Below are 26,762 nucleotides of genomic sequence, written 5' to 3' on the forward strand. Positions count from 1 at the left end.
CTGCTTATTTCGATAAGCGATAAGCTATCGATCGAGTGGCGCGTTAGGAATTCAAATGTTGAATGAGATAAAAGCTTTGTTTTTTTGTGGTTTATTTTTAGAAATACACTATTGGTGTTATTAAAAAATGGACAAAAAGCAAATAATGGTGGGTTTTATGTTGGAGCTTATTTGAAGAAAGGATTTATTCAGTTTTTATGTTATTGCACTCCTATAGGCAGTCTTTGGTATTAGTATTATTTAGTAGTATTTATTTCCGCCAAAGTAAAAGCATAAACCTTGTATAAGTTATCAACACCGGCTAACGTTCGGTTTACGATGCTTGGAGATAGCTGGGATTCGCAATATCAGGAGATATAATCTGTCAAAGACGCAATTGTTGCGCTAATTTAAGAGTATAACAATTATCTGTGGTGCCATTAACAAACCCTAACCTTATCGAGGTCTCTGGCCGGCCGTGCACTTGACAGCCCCCAAGTAGTCTTCGTGGCCAGCCAAGAAGGCTGTGGACTGTCAGAAACATTTTGGCAATTCACCCAAGATGAGGATGATCGTGAAGCTGCGGCATCTGTTGATCCTATTAGCCGTTTGTGTGGCAGGTACCTACCAGGTAAGACTCCAAGACTCCCCCTGCTTTTGCTCCTGTTCCATTTTGAAGCTTTGATTTAAAGCTGTCGCTGCCCGATGATCCCACCTACTACGCTGGCGTTGTGGAGCACAGTGTTGCAGAGGGCACACCCAGAGAGCAGACCAGCATTATCTCGAATGCATTCAGGACGATCATCGAGTCCGCGGATGCCCGGGATCTCGACATCATTGTCTTTCCCGAGCACATACTGAACAACCGAGAGACGGCAACCTTTGTGCCACATGGCTCGCAGAACGTAACGCCCTGCTATGCCACGGACTTCGAGGTCTTTCTTGTGGAACTGTCCTGCGCAGCCCGCTCTAGCGGCATCTACGTGGTGCTCAATGTCGTGGAGAAGGAGCTGTGCGCGAATGGAGCCGGAGCGGCAACGCTAGATCCGTGTCCGGCCACCGGAGTGCGGCACTTCAACACCAATGTGGTGCTGGACAGGAGGGGGCGTGTTGTATCGCGCTACCGCAAGACGCATCTGTGGCGGGCAGAGTACTACAGCATCTCGGTGCTGGTGGAGCCTGATGTGGCCATCTTCGAGACGGACTTTGGCGTGACCTTCGGCCACTTTATCTGCTTCGACATGTTGTTCTACGACCCGGCCATGCGGCTCGTCCACGAGCGTAACATCACCGACATCATCTACCCCACGTACTGGTTTTCGGAGCTGCCATTCCTCACCGCCGTCCAGCTGCAGGAGGGCTGGGCCTTTGGCAACGATGTCAATCTGTTGGCCGCCGATGCCAGCCATCCCTCCGGCCGCACCACCGGTTCCGGCATCTATGCGGGTCGTTCCGGACGCCTCACCGCCACTATCAACGAGATGCCCGTGCGTCTGCTTCTCAAGGCCCACGTGCCCAAGCGTCGTCCGGGCCTGCCGCCCTACCAGCTGCCCGCCCAGATAGATCCCATCTTCCAGCCGCTGCTGGAGACTCCTCGCTACACCAAGGTGGCCACCTACCGCGACTACAACGTGGACATCTTCACCAGCGTCCTGCTAGAGGCGGACTTTGTGAACGTTTCGCAGCGGCTCTGCCATGGCTCCAACTTCTGCTGCGACTTCCAGGTGCAGCGGCAGGCCTTTGCTGGCGATACGTCCGACCTGCAGGCCTACCGCTATCGGCTGGGCGCCTACCTGGGCAACGAGACGACGCTGATCCGAGTGGACCGCAGCGAGCAGGCCATCTGTGCGCTCTTCTCCTGCCTCGATGAGGAGATCCAGAGCTGCGGCTACGTCTTTCCCGAGAGCATTCGCGTGGGCAACAAACATCACTTCGCCAGCATCCGGATCGGCGGCACCTTCCCTGCTGCACCGCGAGGCCGTCGCCTCATTATGCCCAGTACCCTGGATGGCCTGTTCATGCCGGTGGCCGTGGCCCACTACAACTGGACGGAGACCCCAGCGGCGGCCCCCCACCCTGAGCAGGCTATTCGTGTGGATCTGGAACTGCTACGGCCGCGGAACGATCTCCTCACGTTCGCCATTTGGTCCAACTACTATACGGAGCTGCCATCCACCCACAATTTGGATCACCTGCAGCCGCACGGTGGCGCCCCGGTCACAGTCACTTCCTCACCGCCCGCCGGCGCTCCGGCTACAGCTCCTGTTGGGGGTTCTGGAATGGCCATAACCTCCACTTTGTCCCTGGTATTGGCTTGTCTCCTTTCCCATCTATGGGTTAAGGTGTCGCCAACATAGGGGTATCGTTGGGACAGCTTTCTGTTTTTCGAACAAAGGATCATACAAGTCATAATATTACATAGAAATGATACGGTGGGTAATCATTTTACTGGGGCCCACTTGTGTTTTTTCGTACATTTATAAATACAAATCACAATCTCCGCCGCCAAGTCCATGAAATATGTTTCCATGAATGTGCAAATTGTTTTTTTTATCGATTAAAATGTGAATATTTCGGCAAACGAAAGAGGAGTCGAGCGTTATGGAGGAGATTCAAAATCAATCACCAAAAATAAGGAAATCAGAAAATCAGAATTTAAAAGTACGCTTCTGCAAGTATCGGCGGGCATCTGTAACATCATCTGTTATGTTAACATTTTGCCCAGCCTGCTCTTCCAGTGGCCTGTTAGCCGTAACAGTGTGCTGTTAAGGCGCCACCCTGCTGTTAAATGTGGAAGTCGCTTTCTGATTTTCCTGTTCGCCTGGTGGTGAAATATCGAAAAGTATCGTTTGGGCATCGTTTTGTGGCGGAATTACATTTTTTCGATGCCATTGATTTTCGCTCTTAACGAAAGCGATTCTTTTCATGTTATTTTCAGTACAGACGTTCGAAAATAATTGGAGCCTCTGGCTTTTTGTGGGACCCACAGAAGTATCGAGTATATTATGTAGTGTCTAAGGCCTAGTACTCAGATAGACAAGAAATACTTACGCTGGCAGTATTTTCAATAACGTCTTTAGGCACCACCACCGCCAATATTTTACAATCCATCTTCTGCTGCCAAGAATGGAGGTACAGGTGCAAAATATAGTTTATACTGAACATCCTATAAAAGGGGTTTATTTGCATGGGATTTTGAGCTGTTTGGCTGGGCGTGAGGCGACGCTGACGAAGCAAATCATGAATCCACGCTCGCTGGAAGCTAGGAGCCGCCTCCGTCCACACTTACCGAGGTCTGCTTGTTCAGTTCACAAAGGCTCAGGGTTCCTAAAATGCATACCAGGGACTTGATCTCGCATTTCCACACATAAATGGAAGGTAAGAAGACAGAGGTGTTAAGGATAAGGAAGCGGTGATAATGGTGACCTCTTGGCCTTTGGATGGAGCACATCGAGCAGCAGAGCCAGGCCGTGGTATCGTGGCATCGGGCATCGAATTCAGTCAAGTTATACTTCTAATTTACTCATCGCATTAATGCCTTGACAATACTTAATTGGGGGTCTTTAATCCGCGCTCAAATGCTTTGGGATAGCTGAGGCCTGCTTTGCGCATACCAAATCTCGATCTTTAAGTCAACTTTTATCCTTCTCCTCTGCAGGAGCAGCAGGAGTGGCAGCAGCAACAGAAGCAGCAGCAGCAGCACTAGGAAATCCAAGTTCGAATCCTTGAACGAACGAACCACTGCTTCGCTTCGGGACTCTCCACTGCTGCATGTGGGCAATAGGGGCATTGGGTATTTTTGAATGAATCGACGGTTACAAGACCGAGTAATTCACGGCCAGCGTGTAGAGTTCGTTCCAGCGCCTGCGCCGTGCTGAAATGGGGATGTGGCAGAGGCTGGGGCAGAGGCATTGTTTGCATTTCCAACAGGTAGCGACGCCGGCGTCGCTGCCCCATGCAACAGTGGGCGCCGCTTATAATGAGCCAAGGCGAGGCACAGCCACGAGGCAAGGACAGGGCAGAGGCACTGGCAGTGACAGTGGCCGTGGCAGCAACAGCAACAGAAATAGCAACAGCAGCAGCAGTAGAGGCTGTGGCTGTGGCATGATGAGGACCCTCGAATGGACCCTCCCGCTGTGACACACACGCATCAATGGCAATGACGATTTCAGTGGCAGCAACAGCTTCTCGGAGTCCACCCGCTGGGCTGGAATTCTCTGAAGCTGGACAGGATTCACGCTGTGACTTTCCGTGCGATTTAACATCATTTGCATGCCACATTCCCCTGCTTCCCAGTCGCAGTCGCAGTCCCAAGCCCAATCCCAATCTCAATCCCTGTCGCTGTTCCAATCCCTGACTCTCCTGGACGGTGAATGTTTCAAGGTGCAAAAGGACTAAAGTTTCAAGCTCTAAAAGGTGTCCAATGCGCCGGGAAAATCCTTGCCCAATGGGGCTGGTGGGTTGAGGAAAAGAGAAAAGGCAATCGACCGAGAAGGGCAGCCACATGTCGCGCGACACATACAAAATACATATAAATAAGGATAATTGTTGATGGAATTCTCATTGGGACATTGTTTATGGGTTAGCCAATATCTAACTCTTTCACGCCCTCCTTCTCCCATCTATTTCCCCCTCTCATTCTGCCATATCTTTCCCCTTTCCACAAAAGATAACTTTCGATTCGATTTCGAGGCCTGGGCAAACATTTTTTTTTTCCACAAAAATCAAAAACTTTGCTCTCTTCCCTCGTGCTGCTTTTCTTTCTCTCTTTTCTCGGGTGCGGTGGTGAGTGGTGGCTGATGGCTGCTCCTGTGGCACCTGCCACTTGAAAATTCCACACGGCTCCTGTTACATTTTGATTTATTTGCTGAAATTTATTGTTAAAGTGAATGGAGGAGGCGCAAAGTTGCCAGCATCAGGCGGAATATGTGGGGGTGTGTGGTGTGTAATGGATGGAGTTGGGACAGGAAGGGGATGGAGGGGGGCAGGCTGGGAGGCAGGCAGGCATGCAGGCAGGCAGGCAGGCATACAAGGCCACCGCTTGGAGCACTGGAGCACCAGTTCATCAGTTCAAAGTCCCCATAAAATATCAGTATTCAAAACTCAAAATGGAAATAGGTGGCGAGGTATTCATTCAATACGGACGTCTTTTGTATCCACAAATATCGATTTCGGTTCTCCTGTTCTAACAAAATTTTAAAAATCGATTCGGGTTCTCGGTTTTGTGTTTCGGTTTGGGTATAAATGAATTCTTTTCAAATATCTCTAAAATATAGACTATTTTTCAGCTGAATTCGGATTCTCATTCAGAATCAGTTCCATCAATTGACAAGCACCACACACACACATTCCCTTAACCATTCCCATTTCCATTTCCGTCTACTTTTATGGGTAGGTCTCCTGGCCAATCCCCAAACCCCCCGTTTGGCCGTGTGGATGCCCTCCAGGTCTGAGGCAGAACTGATTGAATTGAATATCAGTTTGCAGGTGCCCCTGAACCAACCCAACCCCTCCGGCTCTTCGAAAGACTCCCCCAACAGACGACTGACTGACTGACTGACTTCTTCGTTCGTTCTCCTCTTCTCGTTCTGGTGTGCCATTTGAATTTGAATGGAAATGATTTCACTTGATTTTCATATTTTTATTACGCTTCCCCTTAGGTCTTACCTTTCACACACACACACACACACACACATATATACTTGCCATCTCTTTCTATATCGCTGTTGCTGGCTCCTTTGCTCTTGTTTTCCCCTCGAGCTATTTTGTTGGTTCGTTGGTGGAGGGACCAGGGAGCCGGAGCCTTGCCTTGGCGCCTTTTTGACTTTATTAAAATGTTGTGTTGTAAATATGTACAGAGAGAGGGAGGGAGACAGTGAAAGGCAAATGCGTTTCCTTGTTTGCCTTATGCCTGGTTTTTCTCCCCCCCCCCCCCCCCCAGATCTTCCAAGTTCTGGCCTGTTGCCTTTTTCAATTTTATTGTTGTTTAATGCAATTTTCTAATTGTTTGCAGATTTGTAAAAACATTTTGTGCTCGTTAAGGGTTCAAGCAGTAAGAGGATTGCAAAACTACAATCATCGAATATACATATGTACAGATACATATTTATGTACACTGGTACTTGTGCTCGAACTCCTAATTGGCTTAACCATATTCAAGAAAAACCTTTTTCCTAATGATCATTTGAGTTCTCCTTCAGCTAAGGTGAAATATGTTGTAGTTTTGCAGCTTTTCCAGCTCGGAGTCTGTTCAGGACTTTGTCAGTTAAAGATCTTTTCGATACTTGGCCTAATGGAAGCGAGAGCGCCACTGACCAAGAGAACGGTAGAAAAGACTGGCTGGAGCATATGTAGAATACAACGGAGTAAAATAATAGGGATTTACTTTACTTTTGCACCACTGGCTATAATCCATGGCTTATTGGCTAATATTGGACTAATGCGTAGCCCAACAAACAGTTGTTTAGACTTAAAAATTACTCGAAAAAACCCCGTACCTATTCGTATGCAAATGAATTTTTTATTAGTTGAATAATTCTACTACCTTGTGCCATATCTATCTGATTGACACCGCCGGCATTCGCAGGGGAACAAAGGGGCTAAAAAGCTGTCACCCAGTTCCTGTCTCTCTCTCTATCTCTCACTTATTTATGGTATTCCCTTTGTTGTGACTGTTATTGCTGTTTTATCTGTTGCTTCTTTTGCATGATCTATATTTTGTTGTCTCTGCTTTTTTTTTAGCCCCTCCTGTTTCTCGTTTATGTTTCTTCTGTTACCGTCGTTTATCGCTTCCCGCTGGACTTCATTTAGTTTAGCATAAAAAACGCGTTTAGAAGGCACACGCGGTGTCAGCGGTGTCGTCGTTATTTATCCATGCGTCCATCAGGTACGTGTACAGGCCCCCACCTTTAAGTATGCCAAATAAAAATAAAGTTAAAATCTTTAAAACGGGCATATTGTGTGCACAATACATACACGCACTTAGGGCTTACCTTTTCGATACCCTTGCAGTTTTTCTATAGATGATACAGCCTTTAATTATTTGTACAAATTACCCCTAAGCGAATAGGCACTTTCGTTATCGAGTGCTGTTAGTGAATTCCAGCCTATATCTGGAGGGATCTACTGGAGTCTTTGCCAGAAAGTGTCGACTCTTGTATACAATTTATTGATCAATTATACACAAACAAGTGCTCCAAATGGATAGTACCCTTTTGCTGCAAGGGTATCGAAACGAAAGCAAAAAGAAAGTACGAAAAAAGGACGGCCTACAACAGAAAAAAGAAAGAAGCAAAGGAAATGAAGAAAAACTTGATTTATTTTTATGTGCTCGGCGGTGCGGCAGCATGGAGTCCAAACAAGGGGTGCGCGGGGGGGTCATTGTGGTGGTGCTGGAGCACAGCGGCACAAATGCTACGTGCGTAATGACCAGGCACACACACACACACACACACACACACCGTCCTTTGCCCCCATGCCCCCCACTCACGCACGCACTTGAAGTTAAAGAAGTTCCACGTTGCGTATACGTAATCATATTCTTTCTTATTTATATTTTTATTTTTTTTTGCGTTTCGGACCCCCCTGAACCACCAACCAAACCCCAAGCCTGTTAAATTATACATCTGCATGTATAGCTGGGGATAAAGTAGGGATGGGAATGGGATCAGAGGGCTCTTCCTGCGTGGACAAGTGGCCAAAAAAACACACACACACACACACAGGGCTCCAAATCAATGGGCACCAATGGCACCACATAACAAAAGGAGGGTGGGCATTGGGCAATGGGCAACGGGAAATGGTTTTCCTTTGGGAAAATCAATCGGAACAGATCACAAATCAAACAGAGCATATCTCATAGATGCTTTTTGATCTAAATGTATCCTCCAATCAATCAGTGGACTATTTCATTAGCTTAGGAAATACATTTAATGCCGCAAATATATTTATTCCCATCCATATGTTTTTGACAGAAACTTGCCAATGTACAAATACAACTTTCGTCCGATATAATCTGTACATTTGGTGCAACATGAATTTTGTATTGAATTTTGGTATACATATGCAATCATAGATATTATATCTATAATCATAAGAAAAAATCAGCAGATCCATCCATCTGTCTATCTTCTTTGTATGTTTCCATATGCCCGCCAAATCCCAAAGTTAATCTGTTGCATGTGGAGGTGGAGTTGCATGATATATCCATGACATAAACCGATTATATGACTAGTAATGGACTACTGGGGAGCTGCCTGTGGCACTTTGGCATTGTGGCAGTAATAAAATGCAAAAATAGAAACGTACCGCCCCCCCCAGTGCAATCGTGTGTAAATTCTGGCAATAGAAATGCCATTACAATGGCGCTGCCTCTGAATTCCTTTCCTGCCGTGCTGCCGCTGCAATGGAAATGAAAATGGAAAATGGAAAATTGTTGGCATCATCAACACGTAGCGTTGACGTGTTGAAAATGCTGAAAATTATCGCTAACTCGTATTTCGAATGGGTATTCGGATGTGTGGTGCATGGAATGCTGGTTGCTTTGCCAATAAAATGATTTTCAATTGAATTTCCACTCGCACACACACACACACTGGCACAGACACAATGTTGACGGACGCAACAAATATGTATGATTACCTTTAATAACATTTGTCTGACTCTCTCTCTCCCTCTCAAATATGTACATGTATTTAGTCGCTCGGCTTTCATGCTGCTGCGGTCTGTTTGAAAAGCGCCTGTTGCCTTCTATCCTCGTATTTCCTCTAGTCTGACATTAATCCATAATTGCCTTAATTATCGCTTGCAGACTCTCGAAAGGACACAGACCCCACAAATCCCACAAATATGAATTGAATTTGAACTCAAAAGAAGACCAATCCGAGAGATTCAGAGATGTATTTTTTCACCTCCTCTAATACTCATGCTCGTACTCGTATTTCAGTGATATTTTAGTTCGGGATGAACACAAAAAATTATCAAAAGCAGCCTTGTTCAGGGGAACAGCTACAACAGGGCAACTCTAGGTTAACAGCCTGTTATCGCTACCGCGTACCGCTCTCAGTTAACAGCCAGGTACAGCGCTCTCTGAGAGCGGACTAGCGCTGTTATCACGATCCACACGACCCACACGATCCACACGGCTCGCGGGCGGCCCTAGCTTGTAAGCGAGAACTCACATAATGCGAGTTATGTTCCTACCCGAATACCAGAGGGAAATAGACGACTGATATATTGTAAATATGTATATATGTATACGTTTCTTTTTCAGCATTTTCTCCCTCCTACAAACCAAATTAGTCGGAACTTCACGGCTCTCGGTCGACCTTAGCTTGTAAGCGAGAACTAATGCTAGTTACGGCTCCACTTCCGGCCGAAACACAACACGAATCACAGAAATATACGACATCTTTCACTCAATGATTGCCGCCCAACTCCACAAAAAGCAACTCACAATTACGCCCGATACTCAGTCTAATCCTACGATTAGTAGTAGCCTACACAATATATTTTATATGTAATTGTTGTCGGGTCGTGTCATGTCTATCGACACCGTCTTTAATCGATATTTATTATCATTTCAGAAGGCTGTACATATTAAGTTCAGTTTTTGACAGTCGTATTTTACAGACAAACAGAAGTGCACGTATTAAAAATCGTAAAATTGTTCGTTTTGTGAACTTCTAAAACTAAAAGAAATCTTTTAACCAGATCACACGAGAAAATGCCGCTATCATTGGGGAAATGGCCGTCTATTATCATCGTTTGCATGCCTTTGGCCGTCACTTTCGGTAAATATATTTACAGGAAGATGACCGACAAGCCGGTGCTGGATGCAATTCAGCCCATAGCCGAACTGGAGGCTCCAGACAACAACCCGGAGGTGTCCGGGCAGGTAGCTACAGGCATCTTGGAGGAGTCGATATCTTCCCTGAGTGCCGCAGAAAAGTTCAAGAATGACGGCAACCGTTGCTTCTACAACTATAGATACGTGGATGCCATACGCTGCTACAGCAAGGCCATCGACATTTGCCCCAAGGAGCACACCACGGAGTTGGCCATTTACTATCACAACCGCGCAGCCTGTCACGAGATGATCGAGAACTGGATTCAAGTTAAGGAAGATTGCGCCAAGGCACTGGAGTGCAATCGTCGCTACGCGAAGGCCTACTTTCGTCGGGCCTGTGCCCACGTGGCCACCATGGACCTGAAGGAGTGCTTGGCCGATATTACGGCCACCTGTATTTTGGAAGACTGCAAGAACGAACAGAACATGAAGTTAAGACACAGCGTGGGACAACAGTTGGCCATTGCCAATGCCAAAGAGAGAATGCTCCGTGAGGGAACAAGTCTGCCCTCGAAGCGCTACATCAGATCGTATCTTGCAACCTTTATCGCAGATCCCATGCTGAAGATGACGCTGCCTTCATCAGCTGTGGCAGACGCCCCTGTGCGCGGGTTCGCTCGTGCCCACCGCGCTTTCCTCGAGGAGCGGTTCGAGGATGTCATCTCGGGCTGCACCGAGGAGATTGATTCCTCTGCGGCTGGCGGCCAGTACAAGATGCATGCTCTGTTCCTGCGTGCCACACTCCATCTGCTTAGTGGCTCTGCCCAGGAATGCGAACGGGACCTTCAAGCTTTACTCGGCTATGACGAAACAGATGACGAATTGCGTATCTACGCTCAAATTAGATACGCTACTCTCATTTTCCAAGCAAATCAGGATGGCCTCTTTCTGGGGGCTTTGAATCATGCTGAAATGCTGGACCCCAACAATCCCGACATATACAATCAACGGGCTATGCTCCTAAGCCACATGGAGCGGTTCGAGGAAGCCTTGGTGGACTTTGAAATCGCAGCGCGTTTGGCTCCCAGCCACGCCCTTACGGTGCTCAACAAATACCTAGCCAACTACCGTATCGCGGTCAAGGAAGGTGACCAGCACCGCCTTGATATGTCCATTCAGCGACTCCAGCAGACGACAGGCCGGTTCCCCGACTGTGAGGAGGGCCTTGTGATGCTGAGCCAAGTGCACACCGAACAGAAGAACTTTCTCCAAGCGTCGAAGTGCCTTGAGAGGGCGATACAACTGTCGCCCACGAATGCAGAGCTGCTGTGCCACCAGGCAGTCCTGGAGCTCGAGTGGCACGATGATATTGAATTGTTCTACGCAAAACTGGAGCAGGCAATCCTCCTGGATCCACAGTGTCGTCTCATCTACGAGAACTTGGGCAGGGCTGAGCTGCGTCTCAAGAACCTCCCACTCGCTGTCAATTACTTCTTATGGGCCATTAGCCATAGCCGGGGCCTCGAGGAGATCTATAACGCCTGTATCCTGCACAACGCTACTGTCGCTGAAGTGACAGCGTTGGAGAATCTGGACATGGTCGAAGAAGATTTAGCCGTTGACATTCTTCATATTCCGCTTCCCTAAAGTTATTTGTTAACCTCTTTATAATAAACGTTAGTAAATGGCTTGTTGGGCTTAGTTCTGGCATACTTATGAACAGTACCATAATTCAATCCACCCAACCAGTAAAATGCGGTATAAATAACGTATACGTATAGTTTGCCTTGTTGCATCCAGCGGGGCATACAGCGAAGGTTTTCCACTGCTCCATAGCCAGCGGTTCCTGACTAACTGAAAGACTTACCGACCGACTGACATATAGCCGGCATGGCTGGAGGTGGAGCCAGGCAAGCATCAAGGCCGACCAACCACATGCCACAGGCAACCGTTGTTATCGAGCCTATTCCTATTCCTAGCTCAAGCTAGATCTGAATGCTGTTTTGTGCATGGATTAATGGCAAGGCTATACTTTGTTTTTGGTCTATAGTTTTGGATGCTTGGTCGTCCGTGGATAGTGCCCGCGTTCTGAGTCCATTCCAAAGGGCAGGGAAGTCGAGTGATAGCTCGATTGAATTTGAGTTTACGTCTGTATTCAGCGAATTACTGGATTGTTTTGTTTGGAAAAAATGCGCAACATGTGAAGCAAAAATATCCACTAGTCGATTGAGCCATCGATGCGAGCTGTCGCCTCTTATTACTATAAATATTGCTCTATATTTATGCCCATACAGTGGCTGAAGTGTCCTTCGATGCAGTGGCAAGTGGTCCGCAACGGTCACAACAATGCCGCGCTGTCCTTGCCACTTGATGTGCCAGTGGATGCCACTCTGGTAGCCACACAGCCCTCCCTCCCCCAGCGCAACCCCTCAGCCAGAGGACACATTATATTCGTATTAGTTTTTGAAAAGCGCATTATGCGGCTGCCTCCTGCCATGTCCTGGGTAATGGCTCTTGGCATTGTTATTCCCATTTTGGATGTCCTGTGGCCGGCCGAAAAATGGAAATATGCAAATATCGTGTGGTCCGTGTGGCAAGGGACAAGCAAATACAAATACCAGAAATAGACACATTTCGAAAGGGATAGAGAGAAAGGGAGAGAGTGCCTGTCGTCCAAGGACTCATCGGGCTTCGATTGAGTGCGGATTGGAGAGTGGGGGGCGGCCAGGGATAGGCCAAAGGATACCCGAAATCACAACGAATTCAATTCCAACTCGTTTGAGTTTTGTTGAAAGTTCATCTCTCGGGAGAGATGCTCATGCTGCCTTTTTGTGGCCTCTGGTCACACTCCATTGCACTGCCCTCTCGCCACGGCCCGTTATCTCTGCCTCTTTAGGCCCTAAGTCCAATAAATAAATGGACACTGAGCCTGGGAACAGGAACGGGACTCCTTGTTTGGCTTTTGGGTCAAATCAAGCGTAAACTCTGCGATAAACCGATAAACAAAACAATTAATTGCATTGTCACACAGCAGCAACACGGAAGAGGTCCACGGGGTACAGATGTACGATAGGATAGGATCCTTCGACTCCGACTATCCCATGTCCCTTTTTAATGACTATTTTACACACACGACTTGCCCCACGTCCCCACAATATTTATTGTGATAGTTGGTTGGTGGTTCTCTTGGTGGGGGCTCTTGGCTCTGGGTTTTTTGGTTGATTTCGGGTCCGGCTTCCCTTTTCGGTCACTGACTCGTCCTTGGAGACGGGCAATGCAAAACTGAGGCTACGTGGAGCGGCTCATCCCTTGCTCTGGTCTCAGAAAATATGCAATAAAAACGGCCAGCGGGGAGAGTGCATGAAATACTTGAGTCCTCCGTCCCGAAATCAGTCCACAGAGGAAAAGCAGCCGAAAACAATGGGAGGCAAGCACAACAAGGGGCCGTGGGATGAATATTTTCATACTTTTTACAGAAAATATGCACCGAAACGAACCCTCTGGTCCAGCTCCAGACAATGCACCTGTCTGATGAGGCGTGCAACAAGAAAATAATACCTATAAAAATATACGTAGTCCTGAATACCCTCTGAATATTTGAAGTAGATTCCGTGGCGTTGAGCCCATCGATTCTGTTGAAATGTAAGAGGTCCAACACAAAACCACAAAAGATGCAAGAAAGCAATAAAAAATCATCGAAATCTAGACTAGAATTAGTAAGGATATCTTACCTAAATTAGTGCAGTGTTGGGATGGTTGTTGTGGACTCGGTTTTGGAATACTTTAGCCTAAAGATATCCACGAAGAAATCGGAACCCCATACTCGATCCGCCCTCAAATAAATGATGGCGTGTCAATAATTGTGTTGGACGCATCACTAATTCGTAGAGCTCCCTGTAGAGCTCCAGACTGGGGAAAGCATATGCGATTCCCCTGTTAATGCCTCAAGAAGAATATTCATTCCTTCATTCATTTGTTCCACTGACTAGGAATACTCGGCACTATACAAAGCGCAGCAGGGGTCGTATCGGCTCAATCGGCATGAATGCCATGGATATATCCGACCAAAAAGAAGGCATAACTGCAATCTGCCTGTGTGTGCCCCCTTGGGGGCTGTCGACTGTCGATTGTCAACCTATACCGTACACGTATTGGCCATAACAAGCCGTCAATTACGATAGAAATCTAGAAAATGTGCAAAATCGGGCAAAAAATGTGCGACTATAAGGCGAAAACAAATTTACATGCAAATCCATTTCAGCCATGGCGCAAGGACACGCCAGGAGCCAAAATGGCGACACGCCAGGATGTTGGTGTAGGATCCACATCCTACTACTGTGTGGCTGGTATATGTGTGTGTGCCAACCAACAAATTATCTCAATTTAGCATAATATTTACTGAACTGCATTGAACCTAGCCAGACGACAAGCAAAACGATGGCAAAACCCAGTCTGGGGATGAGACGTAGGAATTGTGGGAACTTGATTTTTAGTGGCTGCGAGGGAGGACAGTGCCGTGTGGCAAGGACTGAAGGTAATTAGAGCTGAACGAGGCCCGTGATTGAAATCTTCAGACGAAGAAATCCCTCTAGAGGCCAAAGTTTCATTGCTTTATATTGATTTCTGAAATATAATATAAGAGTTCTAAGAAACGCAAGCCTTGTTATTTTCTTCCATGAGAATCCCATCAGAACTTTTAGGGTGGGGGCTCCAGTCTCGTGTCACGCTTGCAGCTCTGAGGGAAATGTCGCTATGCTCTGGCATCGTTTCATGAGCTAAGAAATTGAATTGAATTTCGAGTCGTGCTGCTCGTCCTTGTCATCCGGCGCTGATATTTGTGTGTTGCTGCTGCTCCTTGACTTATGGCTTTTGTATCCTGTTCGGGGCTTAGAGATGCTCGCTATTTACCTGTTCGGGTGTGGGTGTGGGTGTGGGTGTTGGCTTTGGTCTGGTCTGGGCATCCATTTCATGCATGGCGGTCTGGCATTCCGTTCAATTCAATTCCATTGCAAGAAACTGGCGCTGCGACTGCCACTGCCATCCTCTTCCCTCCAGCCATAGGAAATCAGTCAAACTAATGGCGCTTGATTCTGTCTATTGAAAAGTCCCATTGCTGTCTGTAGGAGAGCGAAAGTTTCTCTCTTTTTTGCCAACTGCATTCCGCTGACATTGAAAAACGGTGCCCACCCACCCAAAAGACCCAAAAGAAGAAGGAGAAGTCATCGAAAAATAGAGATAGAGATGACGATATGGTTGCGAATATGGATGAAGATGATGGGGATGATAGGGATGAGCATGAGGTGTATCTACTCGTACTTTTATTTGATGCTAATCAAAAGTGTAATTGCAAATCGAAAGGAACGGAAATGGACCGACATTGGATGTATCTCTTTCCCTGGCCGAACCACTGTGCAATCTGTTAGAGCCCAGATCGATTTTACTCTTTCAATTATCAAAAAAAAAGAGAAAAAAAAAACTATGTAAATCCAAAAAAACGTAGGGGCATGACCCAAGAGATCGGGAGGGTGGCTGGCTTCCAAGTTGCTTATTTTTTCAATTTACTAACGGAAATCCCAGGCAGTAAAGCGCATTCAATCAACGACTGCTCCTAACTTTGTTCCGCCATGTGGGGGCATGGCTGTGGAGGATGGGCATTAAATTTATATGTCAATAAATCTCGAAGAGCAAAAGGCAAACGCCAAGTCCACGTCCACCATCATGGGGGAGAAAACTTATTAGCCAGCGCGTTTAAGGCTATTAAACCACACCAGGTGGGTCACCAGGTGGGGACGCTGGGACGACGAGCTTGTGCCAGATACACGACTATAAATCAGAGGCCTGACATGACCAGGCATCGGGCTATGAACTCGTCCATAAAAGGACTCTGCAATCAGAAGGGGAATCAGAAGGTACAAATAATTGATGAAAGCCGATGCAAAGGCTTATTGTAATAGGCTTCAGAGCTCAATGAAAATGCTGCAATTCGAGCTGACAGCTTTTCCAGTTATATATTTTAAACTGAAATATATAAAATAAAAAAGTAAACTAAAACCAAAGACTGATTCCTTCCCCCATTCGAAGATTTTATTACTTTTGTGTTATACCGAAATGTAAGGACTCTTTGCAGAGTCCTGTCCATCATCTGGAGGCAAAGAAAATCATTTTGCCACAAATGCGGCTAATCGCAGACATGTAAACACAGTTCTCTGGAAAAGTACAAAGCCGCAAAGAGCATACAAAGAGCAAAAGCAAGAGGGAGACAGAGAAAGGGGACAGAGACTCATGTGTAGATAAAGTTCATTGTGTGCCCGTGTGTCGTCACTCGCTTTGTGATACGCTTTGCCAAGAGTATTACACTTTTGCAATGAAAAGATGATTGCATTTCACGCGGAGGGGCATTTCCCCAGTGCCTGAGTATTCCAATTTCGAGTCAAAGGAACGACAATGTTCTCTTAAGTGTAATTGCGCCCATAATTAAATATTTGGGTTGTTGTTAAAGACTAATTCCTAAATTGTGAGTGAAAGTGTATCCAAAGGTTCGACCCTTGAGGCAAGTATTTGTTTTTTTTTTCATGGTTTTGTTGTTGTTTTTGTGGCTGTTATTGTTGCTGGCCCTAAGCGTCCGTTATTAATCAGTCAGCCGGCAAGTCAGAACCACTTCACACCCTTTTCACATACAGAAACACCCCTTGCATCCATCCGCTCTGTTTCAGGTCTGGCATAAATCTCAGACAACGCGTCGTATGAGTGATGTCAAATGCAGGCAAACACTGAGATCTGAGAACTGAGAACTGCCGCCCGTTGTGGCCATCATTAATAATACTTTTTATTTTGCATACGCATACGCACACACATGTAAGAGGATCCTTCTTAGCCATGTTCCCTGTTTGGTGGCTAACAAATTGCCCGAGCTCGGGGCAACAACAAAATTGCAATTAATCAAGCAGACAAAAATCTGGTGAGGCCCAGAGGCAGAGCACCAGAGCCACCCAGTGCTCACTCATCCTGAACTACTCATTCTCATCACCCATCAGTCCCCCAATCCCCCAATATTGCATTGCCAAGGAATATGATGTCACTAATCAACAGAGAGAGAGAGAGAGAGAGAGAGCACAGAGTGTGGGGTCAATGTTCATCGATTGGTCGAAACTTAACTTAAAGCCAAGGGATCTTTCCCCAGGATTATCCACAGAAAGTACGCCCATAAAAAAATAGGAAGGCTAACCAAGGGTGGAAAAATATAAAAGACGACCCAAGAAATTAAATTATTTGTTAGCAAAAGAGCAAAAGAGGAATTGAGTCCCAGGTCCAAGAAGAGCACGTGGGGATCTAGAGAAAAATGAGCATGACAACAAGGCCATACAACACACAGATACACCGTACACGCACACACACACACACACACACACAACACAGAGGCATGTGAGGGCCTGTGCGTTTGACTGGGCAACAAGTGAAAATCCATTTGTTAGAGGAAATCGTGCAAAAAGCTTAAATACGAAGCTTAAACATAAGTAGCAACGAATGGAGCACACAACCACCCAGCGACCCTCAAACCCACCAACCCATACATACATATGTGGGCATACATATACTCTACTCATGCATGTACGCCTACATATGTGGGGCAGGTTCCAGGCCAAAAAACTAAATGAACCACCGACCGCCTCCGCTCCACGTTCTTTGCCAGCATTTACCTGAGACCTTGCCGCCGGGTAGCAGTAATATGTGGGCCGATTCGAAGCATTTCCGGAAATACATATGTGGCTTGTAGATTATAGAGAACTTGTAAAAGTAATGGTCGCTCGGGAGGAGACCTGAGAGTCCTTAGCTGAAGGGATAGCGAGGTGGATCCAGTGTTAGTGGTTTCTTAAGCTTCTCCTTGTTTTGGTACTTAAATCTATCTATCGATAAGTAATCTCATGAAGAAAGGGAAGTGTGTCCTTTTTTCGTTGTGGTTCCATGAGATTTTCCTGCCTGCTGTGCCTCAATTTCTCTCCAGTTTCCACATCTTTGCGTTGTTGTTGTTGTTGTTGCTGGGGCCTCGTCTTAGCTTTTAACGTGTTTTACCGTTCGCTTCTTTTTGCGCATAAAATGAACAGGTAACAGGGCCGTGAAGCACCGTCTACAGGTACACATATATGAACGTGTGTGTGTGTGTGTGTGTGTATGTATATGTATGCACGGTTCGACCGCACGGTTCGCCTCACTTGGGTAAATTTTCGTATTTAAAATATATGACCAAGAAATTCTCAAACATTATTTTTTAATTTTATTTTCGTTTTTCGGCTTTAACTTTTCTTTTTACCGCAAATCAATTTGCCTGGGCCAGAAATGAGAGCATAAGAGCATAAGAAGCAACGACCATGGAAGCAGATAAACGGAAAGGATTGTCGAGTGGCGGAGGAGGAGGAGGAGGAGCAGGTGGCGGCTGGTTCTGTCTTCGAGTCTGAGTCTGTGGCAGCCTGTGGGTGTGTTTGGGAGTCTCTGCTACTCGAATTTATGTTGCATTCAGTATTAAGATGCTTAAGCAGCCAAGGAATTTTTCGGAGGCTTTGGGTCCTTTGCATCGGAGCGTATGGAAATGCATTAAGTGCCGCATGCGAGAAGATGTGCGGATGGGACTATGTACTCGTTTATGTACCTTTGCTCCAACGGACCAAAAAAAAAAACAGGAAGAAAAACAAGCCCCAAAGAAGCAGGATAATAGCCGAAAAGTGGAGCCGAGTCGACTCAAGTGGCGGCTGAGACCTTTACGAGTATTCTGACGATTGTGGCAGCAATTATCAGAGTGATGGGGTTGGCAGTTATTTTGACTGCTGATGTGTGGACTTCGTATAAGTTTCCACTCAACTGTCGTTGGATGGAATGGTTATCAACAAATGTCCATTGATTTAGACGCTGAAAAGTTGTTAAGTTTTCTGCAAAGGAAGAAAAGCTCTGTGATATTTCGGGTCTTATAATACCTAAAATTCCGGATAAGAGTGGATAAAAAGTTATCCTTTTCGATTAATGAAAACCTCATAAACACGCTGATTTACATTTGAAAATATTTTGGATAAAAGTCGAGAGCTTTGGATAAATGTGGATAAATTTGGAATAAAATAAATCAAATAAAAGACTCAAAGACAGGGTGAATCTCTTATGAGAGTATTCTGGATAAAAGAAATATTTTTGGATACATTTCTGGATAACAACAAAATCATATAAATTCATATAAAAATGTTCTGAATAAAATTCGATGGCTTTGGATATATATGGATATTTTCGGATAAATGTGGATAAATTTTGGATGCATAAAAATTTTTTTTAAATAATTGTAAACACGTTGAAACTCATTATGAAATGTTCTGGATAAAACTCGATAGCTTTGGATAAAAGTGGATACATTTTGGATTAAGACAAAATGTGTTACAATAATAGTAAGCACGTTGAAACTCAAATAAAACTTTTCCCGTTAATATTCGATACCTTTGGATAAATGTGGATAACATACGGATAAATTTGGATAACTGGAGATACATGCTTATTACTTTATTACTGTATATTAAAAGCGTAGTTTCTCACTACAAAATCTCGGATGCATGTAAATGCACAATGGATAAATCGGATAAATTCGATTATTATGATAGCCACCACTTCTCGCCTACTTATCAAATTTATATTAAACACGTCCGTGGACAAGTACAGATGGTCCCACTTTGAGTTCCAAGAAAAATACGCAGTCTTCGATTCTGATACAAATCAGTCGCTGATAAGCCACCGACGGCTGATAAAAGAACTGTGCCCTCGGCCATAAAAATTACAATATCTGAAGGGAAACAATTGATTTATGTAAAAAGTTTGGTGCACCCTGAGAAATTGTTTTTCTGAGTGTACATGGAACATGAGACCATTGATGATTAACAATAGTAGCGTAAGTCTGGGGCTGGACATCGATAAGACTTGCGAAAAATATATAATAATAGTTGACCCGAAATACAGTCCAATGGTCAATGCCCACAAAAACCCAATAATCATGGCCACGGTCCACAAACATGGCATTAGAATAGAGGCATAATAATAGCTCCAAATGTCCGCCAAGAGTGCGTATAATTTCGCCAGGTCTTCAGGTCTCCAACTTGAATTCTCTGATCGGATTGGATCGGTGGGTCGACTCTCTTCTCTCTTTCTCATGGGGAGAGTGCAAGACACGTTGGCGATTGATGATTAGATTAACCGAGCGCCGGATAACGATGGCTGGATGTGGGGTATAAAAGCATTGCGAACTGCCCCAGACACGAACAGACACTCATCAGCGTGGCAACATGGCAACGAACTCTGGTTGGAGGCTCCTCTGGCTCTGCTTGACCCTTGGGCTGCTCCCTGGCCTGAGTCATCAGGTGGGGAACCAATTTTGTACATTCGGGGGACTTCACAATTATTTACAATCTGCTTTTGTGTCTGGTTTTGCAGGCGTCGATCGCCGAGAGCGACTACTATACGGCCGGAGTGGTGGAGTTCCGGCAATCCGTACTCAGCACCTCCCCCTGGTCGGACAATCTGGCGGGTTATCTAGAGATCATACAGTCGGCGAATGCAAGCGAGACGGACATTATTGTCTTTCCGGAGCTGACGATCAATAGCATGGGCCCGCAGACATTTGTGCCGGATCCCAAGGAACAGATCGCCCCCTGCCTGAACGATCCCAGTGCCTTGTATTATGCAGAGTTCCTGGTGTCCCTCTCCTGTGCCGCTCGCAATGTCAGCAAGTACCTGGTGATCAATGTGTCGGAGAAGAAGCTTTGCACGGACACGCCCGAGGATCCAAGGCCCTGTGCCTACGATGGCCTTAATATCCACAATACGAATGTGGTCTTCGATCGCCAGGGGGTTGTCATCTCCCGCTATCGGAAGGTGCATCTCTATGGAGAGAACAGGAACACCACATACGAGCCAGAGTTGGAGACCTTCGAGACGGACTTTGGCGTGACCTTTGGGACTTTTACCTGCTTCGATATATTGTTTTACACCCCGGCCCATCAGCTGATCTTGGAGCAGGGAATCACGGACTTTATCTACACGACCATGTGGTTCTCCCAGCTCCCATTCCTCACAGGTGAGTGTCGAGTCGGAGAGTCCCCTTATCGCCCCTAAGTGGAATTTAATTTGAGGAGCCCTCTCCAGATGAAGTGCCCTAAAGATTAGCCCTCCTCATTATCTGTACGTATCTCCGTTCCCCCCGACAGCTGTGCAAACCCAGCAGGCCTGGGCCTACGCAAACAATGTGAATATGCTGGCCGCCGGCGCCAGTTTTCCTTTGGTGGGCAGCAGTGGCTCCGGGATCTACCATGGACGTGAGGGCGCCCTCACCAGCGTGATGGTGCAGGGCACCGGCGAGCGTAGTATCCATGTGGCACAGGTGCCAAAGTATACAGTGCGACGACCCATCCGTCAGAGGCGTCAGAGACGAGCTCTGGGGACCACCAGAGAGGCGATCAGCAGCTCGAACTTCACGATGAAACGGGACTACCTGGAGAACTACCAGAGTGAGCTTCTTCCGATCGCGGAGAACCAGTCCGGGAATCTTACGAAGGATATCTGCTATGGAACGTTTTGCTGCCACTTTGACATCGAGTGGCGCCCCTTGGAGGGCGGCAGTGGACGCTCAGCGAGCTACCGGCTGGGGGCCTACGATGGCTGGCGCAATGAACAGAATGTGGACGCCAATTACATACGCAACTGCGGCCTATTCGCGTGCACGGGCCCCACCCTCGAAGAGTGCGGTGGTCTGCCCTCCTCGGAAAAGCTGGAGGAGCAAGGGCTGCGCGTGGCCTTCACCCGTTTGGAGATCGGGGTCACCTATCCGGAGTCGAGCGAGTTCCTTCTGATGCCAAACACCGTGCTGGACGACCTCCTGCCCCTAGAGCCATCGCGGTTCGAATGGTCGCAGGAACAGCCATCAGAGGACAGGTGAGTCGTCCATTGCAGTTCGGCTTCTCCAATCTCTAAAACTCCAATTGGCATCCAATCTCCGCTACAGCTACCAGTATGATGTTCGCTTTGGCCTGCGCGACTCTGTCGAGGTCAGCAACCTCCTGACCTTTGCCATCTACGGCAACTACTACGATGACAAGTGTACCTTTGGTGTCGGCTCAGAGGAGCAGCAAGTGGCCTGTGGCTATAAGAACGGATCTTCGCGGCTCGTGCTCTTTGGCGCTGGTCTGCTGATGCCGCTGCTACTCCTCTTGCGGGGCTGATCAACCGCTAGACTGTTCTTCAATGTATTGGCTTTTTTTAATATACATAGTTTAATTTAAGGAGACGAGGAATTGGAAGTGCTGTGCCTCATGCCTTCCAGCTCCCAACGAAACTTTCTCTAATGTGGTGGCAAAACTGGTCCTAAAATATGTTCAAATTCAGGGAAATATATGCATGGAAATACATGCCCAAACTAGTACTGAAAAATTCGTGCGTTCCCCTCAATACTTTCGAGTTTGTTTCGCCTAAAAGACTGCCACAAAAGAGCAAATTAAATGTTCAATATAATCCAAAAGCAGCAGCAATAAAAGCGAGACGCGTTGATTAGATGCGAACATATACGATAAGATTGAATTGAGATCCCAACAGATAGTTGGAGCACACCAGGCATAGCGTGATTGCCTCCCGACAGACAGAGAGTACGGAAACCGGTTGGGCTCTCAGTCTGGCTCTAACGTCGTTCGAGAGACGATCAATGTGTCTCAATCGCTGGCTGGTTGTTTGTGTGGCGGTGGTGCACCTTGCCGGTCGCCCGGTGCGAGGTGATGGCGATTTTTACACAGCTGGAGTGGCGGAGTTTCGACCGGCGGTGCTTGGTGGAAGTTCCGAGCAGCTGCTCGAGGAGAATCTCTCCGCGTATCTGGAGCTGATTGCCGCTGCTAATGGGACCAGCGATATACTGGTCTTTCCCGAGGCCACCCTCAACAGTGTGCTCAAGCTGACGGCGGTGCCAGAGCAAACGGAGAACAGTCTGTGCGAGAAACACGACGGGGATGATCCCCATGTGGCGGAGTTCCTGCGCCGACTGGCCTGTGCGGCACGCAGTGCACACACCTATTTGGTGGTCAATGTCAAGGAACGGTCAGAGGAGGGTTCCGTACCGAGTAGGGGCTACAACATCTACAACACCAATGTGGTGTTCGACAGGAACGGGGCGGTGGTGTCGCGGTACCGCAAGTGGAACCTCTACCTGGAGCCGCTTACCAATCGCACCAAATCCGCAGAGTTGGCCATCTTCCGGACGGACTTTGGGGTGACCTTCGGGCACTTTATCTGCTTCGACATGCTGTTCTATAGCCCGGCCCAGGAGTTGGTCGAGCGCTTGAGCATACGCCATCTGATTGTCACCAAAATGTTCAACTCGGAGCTGCCCTTCCTTACGGGTAAGACAAAGAGATCTGGGACAGAGAGTCCCACTTATTTCACTTGTCCTCTCTCTTGGCAGCCACCCAACTCCAGCAGGGCTGGGCCTGGGCCAACAATGTGACTCTGCTGGCGGCCGGTGCCAGCATGCCACTGGCAGGGATCAGTGGCAGTGGCATTTATGCCGGCCAACAGGGGGCCCTCACCAGGATCATGGTGTCGAATCAGACGGAGGGTCAGAGACAACTGCTTCTGGCCCAAGTGCCAACCGGTGGATCGCCATGGATGCCCACAAATACGACCATTCGGAATGAAGGAGATGGTGCGGCAGTCCTGCTGAAGCTACTCCAGCAGCCGGACATTGGCAACTTCTCCACGTGGGCCCTGCCGTTGGTCAATGGGAGTTCGGCGAGCAAGCGGCTCTGCCAGGCGGATCTCTGCTGCGATTTCCGGCTCAGCTGGAGCCTGCTCGGAGCTCAATCCGAGTACCACTATCGTCTGGGCGTGTCCGTGGCAGAGCGTCGCTACGAGGAGGAGCAGTACAGCTCCATTCGAGTGTGCGGCCTCTTCGCCTGCCGCGATGGCAGCCCCGAGAGCTGCGGCCTGCTCAGCAATCAGACGGTGGGCGGCGGCGAGGGCGTGGAGTTCACTTCGCTGTGGATCAGCGGGGAGTTTGTCAAGCGGGAGCGCCGCCTGCTGATGCCAAACACTCTTGCCTCCTCACTGTACGCGCTGCAGCCTTCGGAGGTGGCCTGGACCTTGCAGGAGGTCCCTGGCAATGACACCCACACCCACACGGAGCTGGAGCTGCTCCAGCCGCATCGCCACCTGCTGACCTTTGCCCTTTACGGGAACTATTTTGACGAGTTCGCCTCCAATGGAGGGGCGCGCACTGAAGCAGCTGTTTGGCGTGGAATGCTCATGATGTGGCTCCTGACGATGGTGATTCATATTCTGTGGAAATAATGCCTATCTTTTGTGCCTCTCTCTACTCGTATTTCACCTTTTTTCAATTTCAAAAGCGAAAATTATTGGTTTAGGATTAATATTATTCCCTAAAGAACTCACAAAATGCAACAAATTTAGTTAATTAATTGTTTTACTATATATTTATATTCCCAAAAGTCATACTACGCGATATATATCGCATACGGGGGTATTCAGGCCTCTTTCCTTCGACTGGTGGCCTTTTATAGAATTATATTATATATTATATTATATTCATAGAATCTGAGTAAAAGGTATACTAATGTCGAGGCACACAAGCTTCGAAAGGAAACGTTTTCACCTGTTCTCAAGATTTCTCCACAAAAATTAACTCATAAACTCACAACGCATAGAAATATAAATATCAATTTATATAGCACTGCTGGAAAATATTTTTGGTTAAAATAATATGTTAACCATGTGCTTGTGTTTGAAAATTATTCTTAAATAGTATATTTCAAGTGCTGCATTCAGATGCAAAATACTAATAAATCTTAGAAGCTTTCAATTTATACTAATTGCTCATAATTTTCCAATAAACATGGTTTAGTGCTCATGAATCACGCGAGGCACACAAGAATGTTACGTATTTGTTGTTTTGTGCCGCCTGGCAGATTGTTCAAATCGCTGTGCTGCATATGAGAGTACTTGCCACATAGAAAGCGAGCCGTCAATATCTTATCCTTTTTTCCTGTTTGATGCTCGAGGTAGATTATTCGGAGCATTTAGGAACGATCGGTGTGAAAAACATCAGGGTTTCCAAAGAAACTTTTAAAATTGCAAAAAAATAAATCGTAGTGCTTTTCAGTGATTATTATAGAATTGGTATCAACCAAGTATGTCTGGTATTTTTCTAGTATTTATAATGTTTTTTTCCTAGTATCTGCAGTACTTTTCTAGTATTTTTTATGTAAAAAGTATAGGAACGATCTTCCTGCATGAGCCCAAAAACTATTGTTTACCGCTTATGTGTGCTGCTCTTGAACTGCTAGCTAACAGTAATTAAGTGTTTCGCACACACACACACACACACATGATAGCCACATAGCGGGGTCTATTTGGTTGCCTAATTTATGTGAATTGTAGGCAGAGCAGAGCAATACAGGGCGGGGAATGGTGTCAAGTTCATGTCATTAAAGGTGTGATTAACAAAAATTAGTAGCTGCTTAACGGAACCCCAAAAACAATCTCCACACAGACACACACATAGGCAGAGGGAGAACAGCAGAGAGAGACAGAAAGAGGAGACACAAATGCAGAGAAGGAGACATAGAAGGCACCCACGCACACAGCCAGAGAAGAGCAACAGTGTGCCGCTGCTGCTGCGACTGGAAAGCAACATCAACATCCAACCACCCCCTCGTTACTCCTCCCTTGCACTCCCTCGCTCTAAGCTTTCGCCCTATCAGGTGTGGGAGAGAAGCAACACATGAAACGGGCGCCAGCGTCGACAGCGACGCTCTGCGTTGGCGCAGAGAAGTTTTCATTCATTTCAACTGTTGCTCCCCCACTTGTTAGCACACACGCGACTGCGACGCAGACGTCGACTGCTACGGCGACGGCGACTGGAAGGCGGTGATAGGAGCGCCGAAGGGGGACGATGATAAGCTTCCAGCCGTGGAGAGTACAAGATGCGTGTGGCCAGGGCATATGAGTATTTGAGGTAAGGCATATCCGTTCTTCCGATTTGATTTTTCTGTTTTCTAATTTCTATGTTTCTTTGTCTCTGTATCGCCTTTCCTTTCATGGGGCGGTCCACCTTCTCGCGCTGGAATTATCGCAGTCCAAAGGGCGATCCACTTGTTCGTGCGTTGACTGCGAGTCTTCCTACCGATCTTTCGTATCTGCCGATCCCTCTGGCAGTGGCTCACCTCACACGAATATAGCTTGCGTGTGGCGGCCCACCTGTGTGCGTGTGTGCTTGGGAGTGTGTGTGCGTTAGTGTAGAGATTTCCAGAGTGTAGACTGCGTTATATTTGCCTTGAATTATTCACACAGATATGTTTTATGGATTCCATAGCAAAGGCGATGGCAAAGGAGAGCTTCGCTGCGCTGCGCTTTTGCCCGCCTCGCACGAGGCACGAGGCGGCCCAAAAATGCAATTAAAAAGCGCAGTACCACTGTGGCTCCCCCTCTCCCCATCTCCCCCCCCCCATGCACTCCGACTTCCACACGCTCTAACCGTCTCTCCCTTCAATCCTCCCTAGCGCCATGCAGCTGGAGCCGACATCCAGCCACCGACATTCGGCTGGCTGTCTGGCCATTCGGCTCTTGTTCGGGCCCTCCGTCGTTGTGGGCACGGCGCTGCCGGCGTCGCTGCCCAACGCGTTGCGTGCTGGCTGCCGCATGCTGGCATTCTGCGAAAGCTTTCAGCGCGTGCAACATCCAGTAGGCGTTCAGCCTCCGAGCGGATAACATTGCGTTGTTGTAGTTCTTGGAGTCCAAGCAAGACAGACACTGTCTCTATATTTCTCTCTCTCTCTCTCTCTTTCTCTTTCTCTCTCTTACACACTCGCACCACACACACTCACACACACACAAACACACCAAAAAGAAGCTGTAAAATCTACCGTTAAAAATCGAGTTTTTGAAAAGTTTTCCAAAAAGTGCGTGTTTTAAAATTTAA

General features: G+C 47.1%; 5 protein-coding genes across 15 annotated transcripts in view; all 5 read left to right on the top strand.

Annotated features, from left to right (window-relative positions):
- Nucleotides 1-498: 498 nt before the first annotated feature.
- Nucleotides 499-2,498, top strand: LOC108165136 (vanin-like protein 2). The gene is made up of 2 exons (XM_017301202.2): nt 499-610; nt 672-2,498. The coding sequence occupies exons 1-2, from the start codon at nt 542-544 to the stop codon at nt 2,334-2,336; spliced, it is 1,734 nt and encodes a 577-aa protein (XP_017156691.1). The 5' UTR covers nt 499-541; the 3' UTR covers nt 2,337-2,498.
- A 7,040-nt stretch (nt 2,499-9,538) lies between these two features.
- Nucleotides 9,539-11,483, top strand: LOC108165159 (mitochondrial import receptor subunit TOM70-like). Its single transcript, XM_017301226.2, has 2 exons — nt 9,539-9,637; nt 9,691-11,483. Exon 2 carries the CDS (start codon nt 9,704-9,706, stop codon nt 11,411-11,413), a length of 1,710 nt encoding a protein of 569 aa, XP_017156715.1. The 5' UTR covers nt 9,539-9,637; nt 9,691-9,703; the 3' UTR covers nt 11,414-11,483.
- Nucleotides 11,484-20,037: 8,554 nt separating this feature from the next.
- On the top strand, nt 20,038-22,213 carry LOC108165039 (vanin-like protein 1). The gene is made up of 4 exons (XM_017301077.2): nt 20,038-20,148; nt 20,222-20,864; nt 20,995-21,718; nt 21,789-22,213. Exons 1-4 carry the CDS (start codon nt 20,074-20,076, stop codon nt 22,003-22,005), a joined length of 1,659 nt encoding a protein of 552 aa, XP_017156566.1. The 5' UTR covers nt 20,038-20,073; the 3' UTR covers nt 22,006-22,213.
- Nucleotides 22,214-22,316: 103 nt separating this feature from the next.
- LOC108165040 (vanin-like protein 3) lies at nt 22,317-24,234 on the top strand. The gene is made up of 2 exons (XM_017301078.2): nt 22,317-23,169; nt 23,232-24,234. Exons 1-2 carry the CDS (start codon nt 22,482-22,484, stop codon nt 24,113-24,115), a joined length of 1,572 nt encoding a protein of 523 aa, XP_017156567.1. The 5' UTR covers nt 22,317-22,481; the 3' UTR covers nt 24,116-24,234.
- Nucleotides 24,235-26,488: 2,254 nt separating this feature from the next.
- Nucleotides 26,489-26,762, top strand: part of LOC108164678 (voltage-dependent T-type calcium channel subunit alpha-1G) — a 90,084-nt gene continuing 89,810 nt past the window's right edge. For 10 of the 11 annotated variants that reach the window (XM_033389347.1, XM_033389370.1, XM_033389372.1 and 7 more), the window contains exon 1: nt 26,489-26,595. The gene's annotated coding sequence lies outside the window, so the exon portion shown is untranslated. The remainder of the gene's footprint in view (nt 26,596-26,762) is intronic. The other variant, XM_033389351.1, reaches the window with a different exon arrangement.

This window comes from Drosophila miranda, chromosome XL, assembly GCF_003369915.1.
Source record: "Drosophila miranda strain MSH22 chromosome XL, D.miranda_PacBio2.1, whole genome shotgun sequence".
NCBI classification, from domain to species: domain Eukaryota; kingdom Metazoa; phylum Arthropoda; class Insecta; order Diptera; family Drosophilidae; genus Drosophila; species Drosophila miranda.

What these genes read in the sequence shown, in the direction of transcription:
- LOC108165136 (XM_017301202.2), top strand. Translation starts at nt 542, where the DNA reads ATGAGGATGATCGTGAAGCTGCGGCATCTGTTGATCCTATTAGCCGTT. An exon ending in GTGTGGCAGGTACCTACCAG is followed by an intron (nt 611 to 671) that starts GTAAGACTCCAA and finishes TTTGATTTAAAG; the next exon opens with CTGTCGCTGCCCGATGATCC.
- LOC108165159 (XM_017301226.2), top strand. Translation starts at nt 9,704, where the DNA reads ATGCCGCTATCATTGGGGAAATGGCCGTCTATTATCATCGTTTGCATG.
- LOC108165039 (XM_017301077.2), top strand. Translation starts at nt 20,074, where the DNA reads ATGGCAACGAACTCTGGTTGGAGGCTCCTCTGGCTCTGCTTGACCCTT. An exon ending in TCCCTGGCCTGAGTCATCAG is followed by an intron (nt 20,149 to 20,221) that starts GTGGGGAACCAA and finishes CTGGTTTTGCAG; the next exon opens with GCGTCGATCGCCGAGAGCGA. An exon ending in GAACAGCCATCAGAGGACAG is followed by an intron (nt 21,719 to 21,788) that starts GTGAGTCGTCCA and finishes TCTCCGCTACAG; the next exon opens with CTACCAGTATGATGTTCGCT.
- LOC108165040 (XM_017301078.2), top strand. Translation starts at nt 22,482, where the DNA reads ATGTGTCTCAATCGCTGGCTGGTTGTTTGTGTGGCGGTGGTGCACCTT. An exon ending in GGAGCTGCCCTTCCTTACGG is followed by an intron (nt 23,170 to 23,231) that starts GTAAGACAAAGA and finishes CTCTCTTGGCAG; the next exon opens with CCACCCAACTCCAGCAGGGC.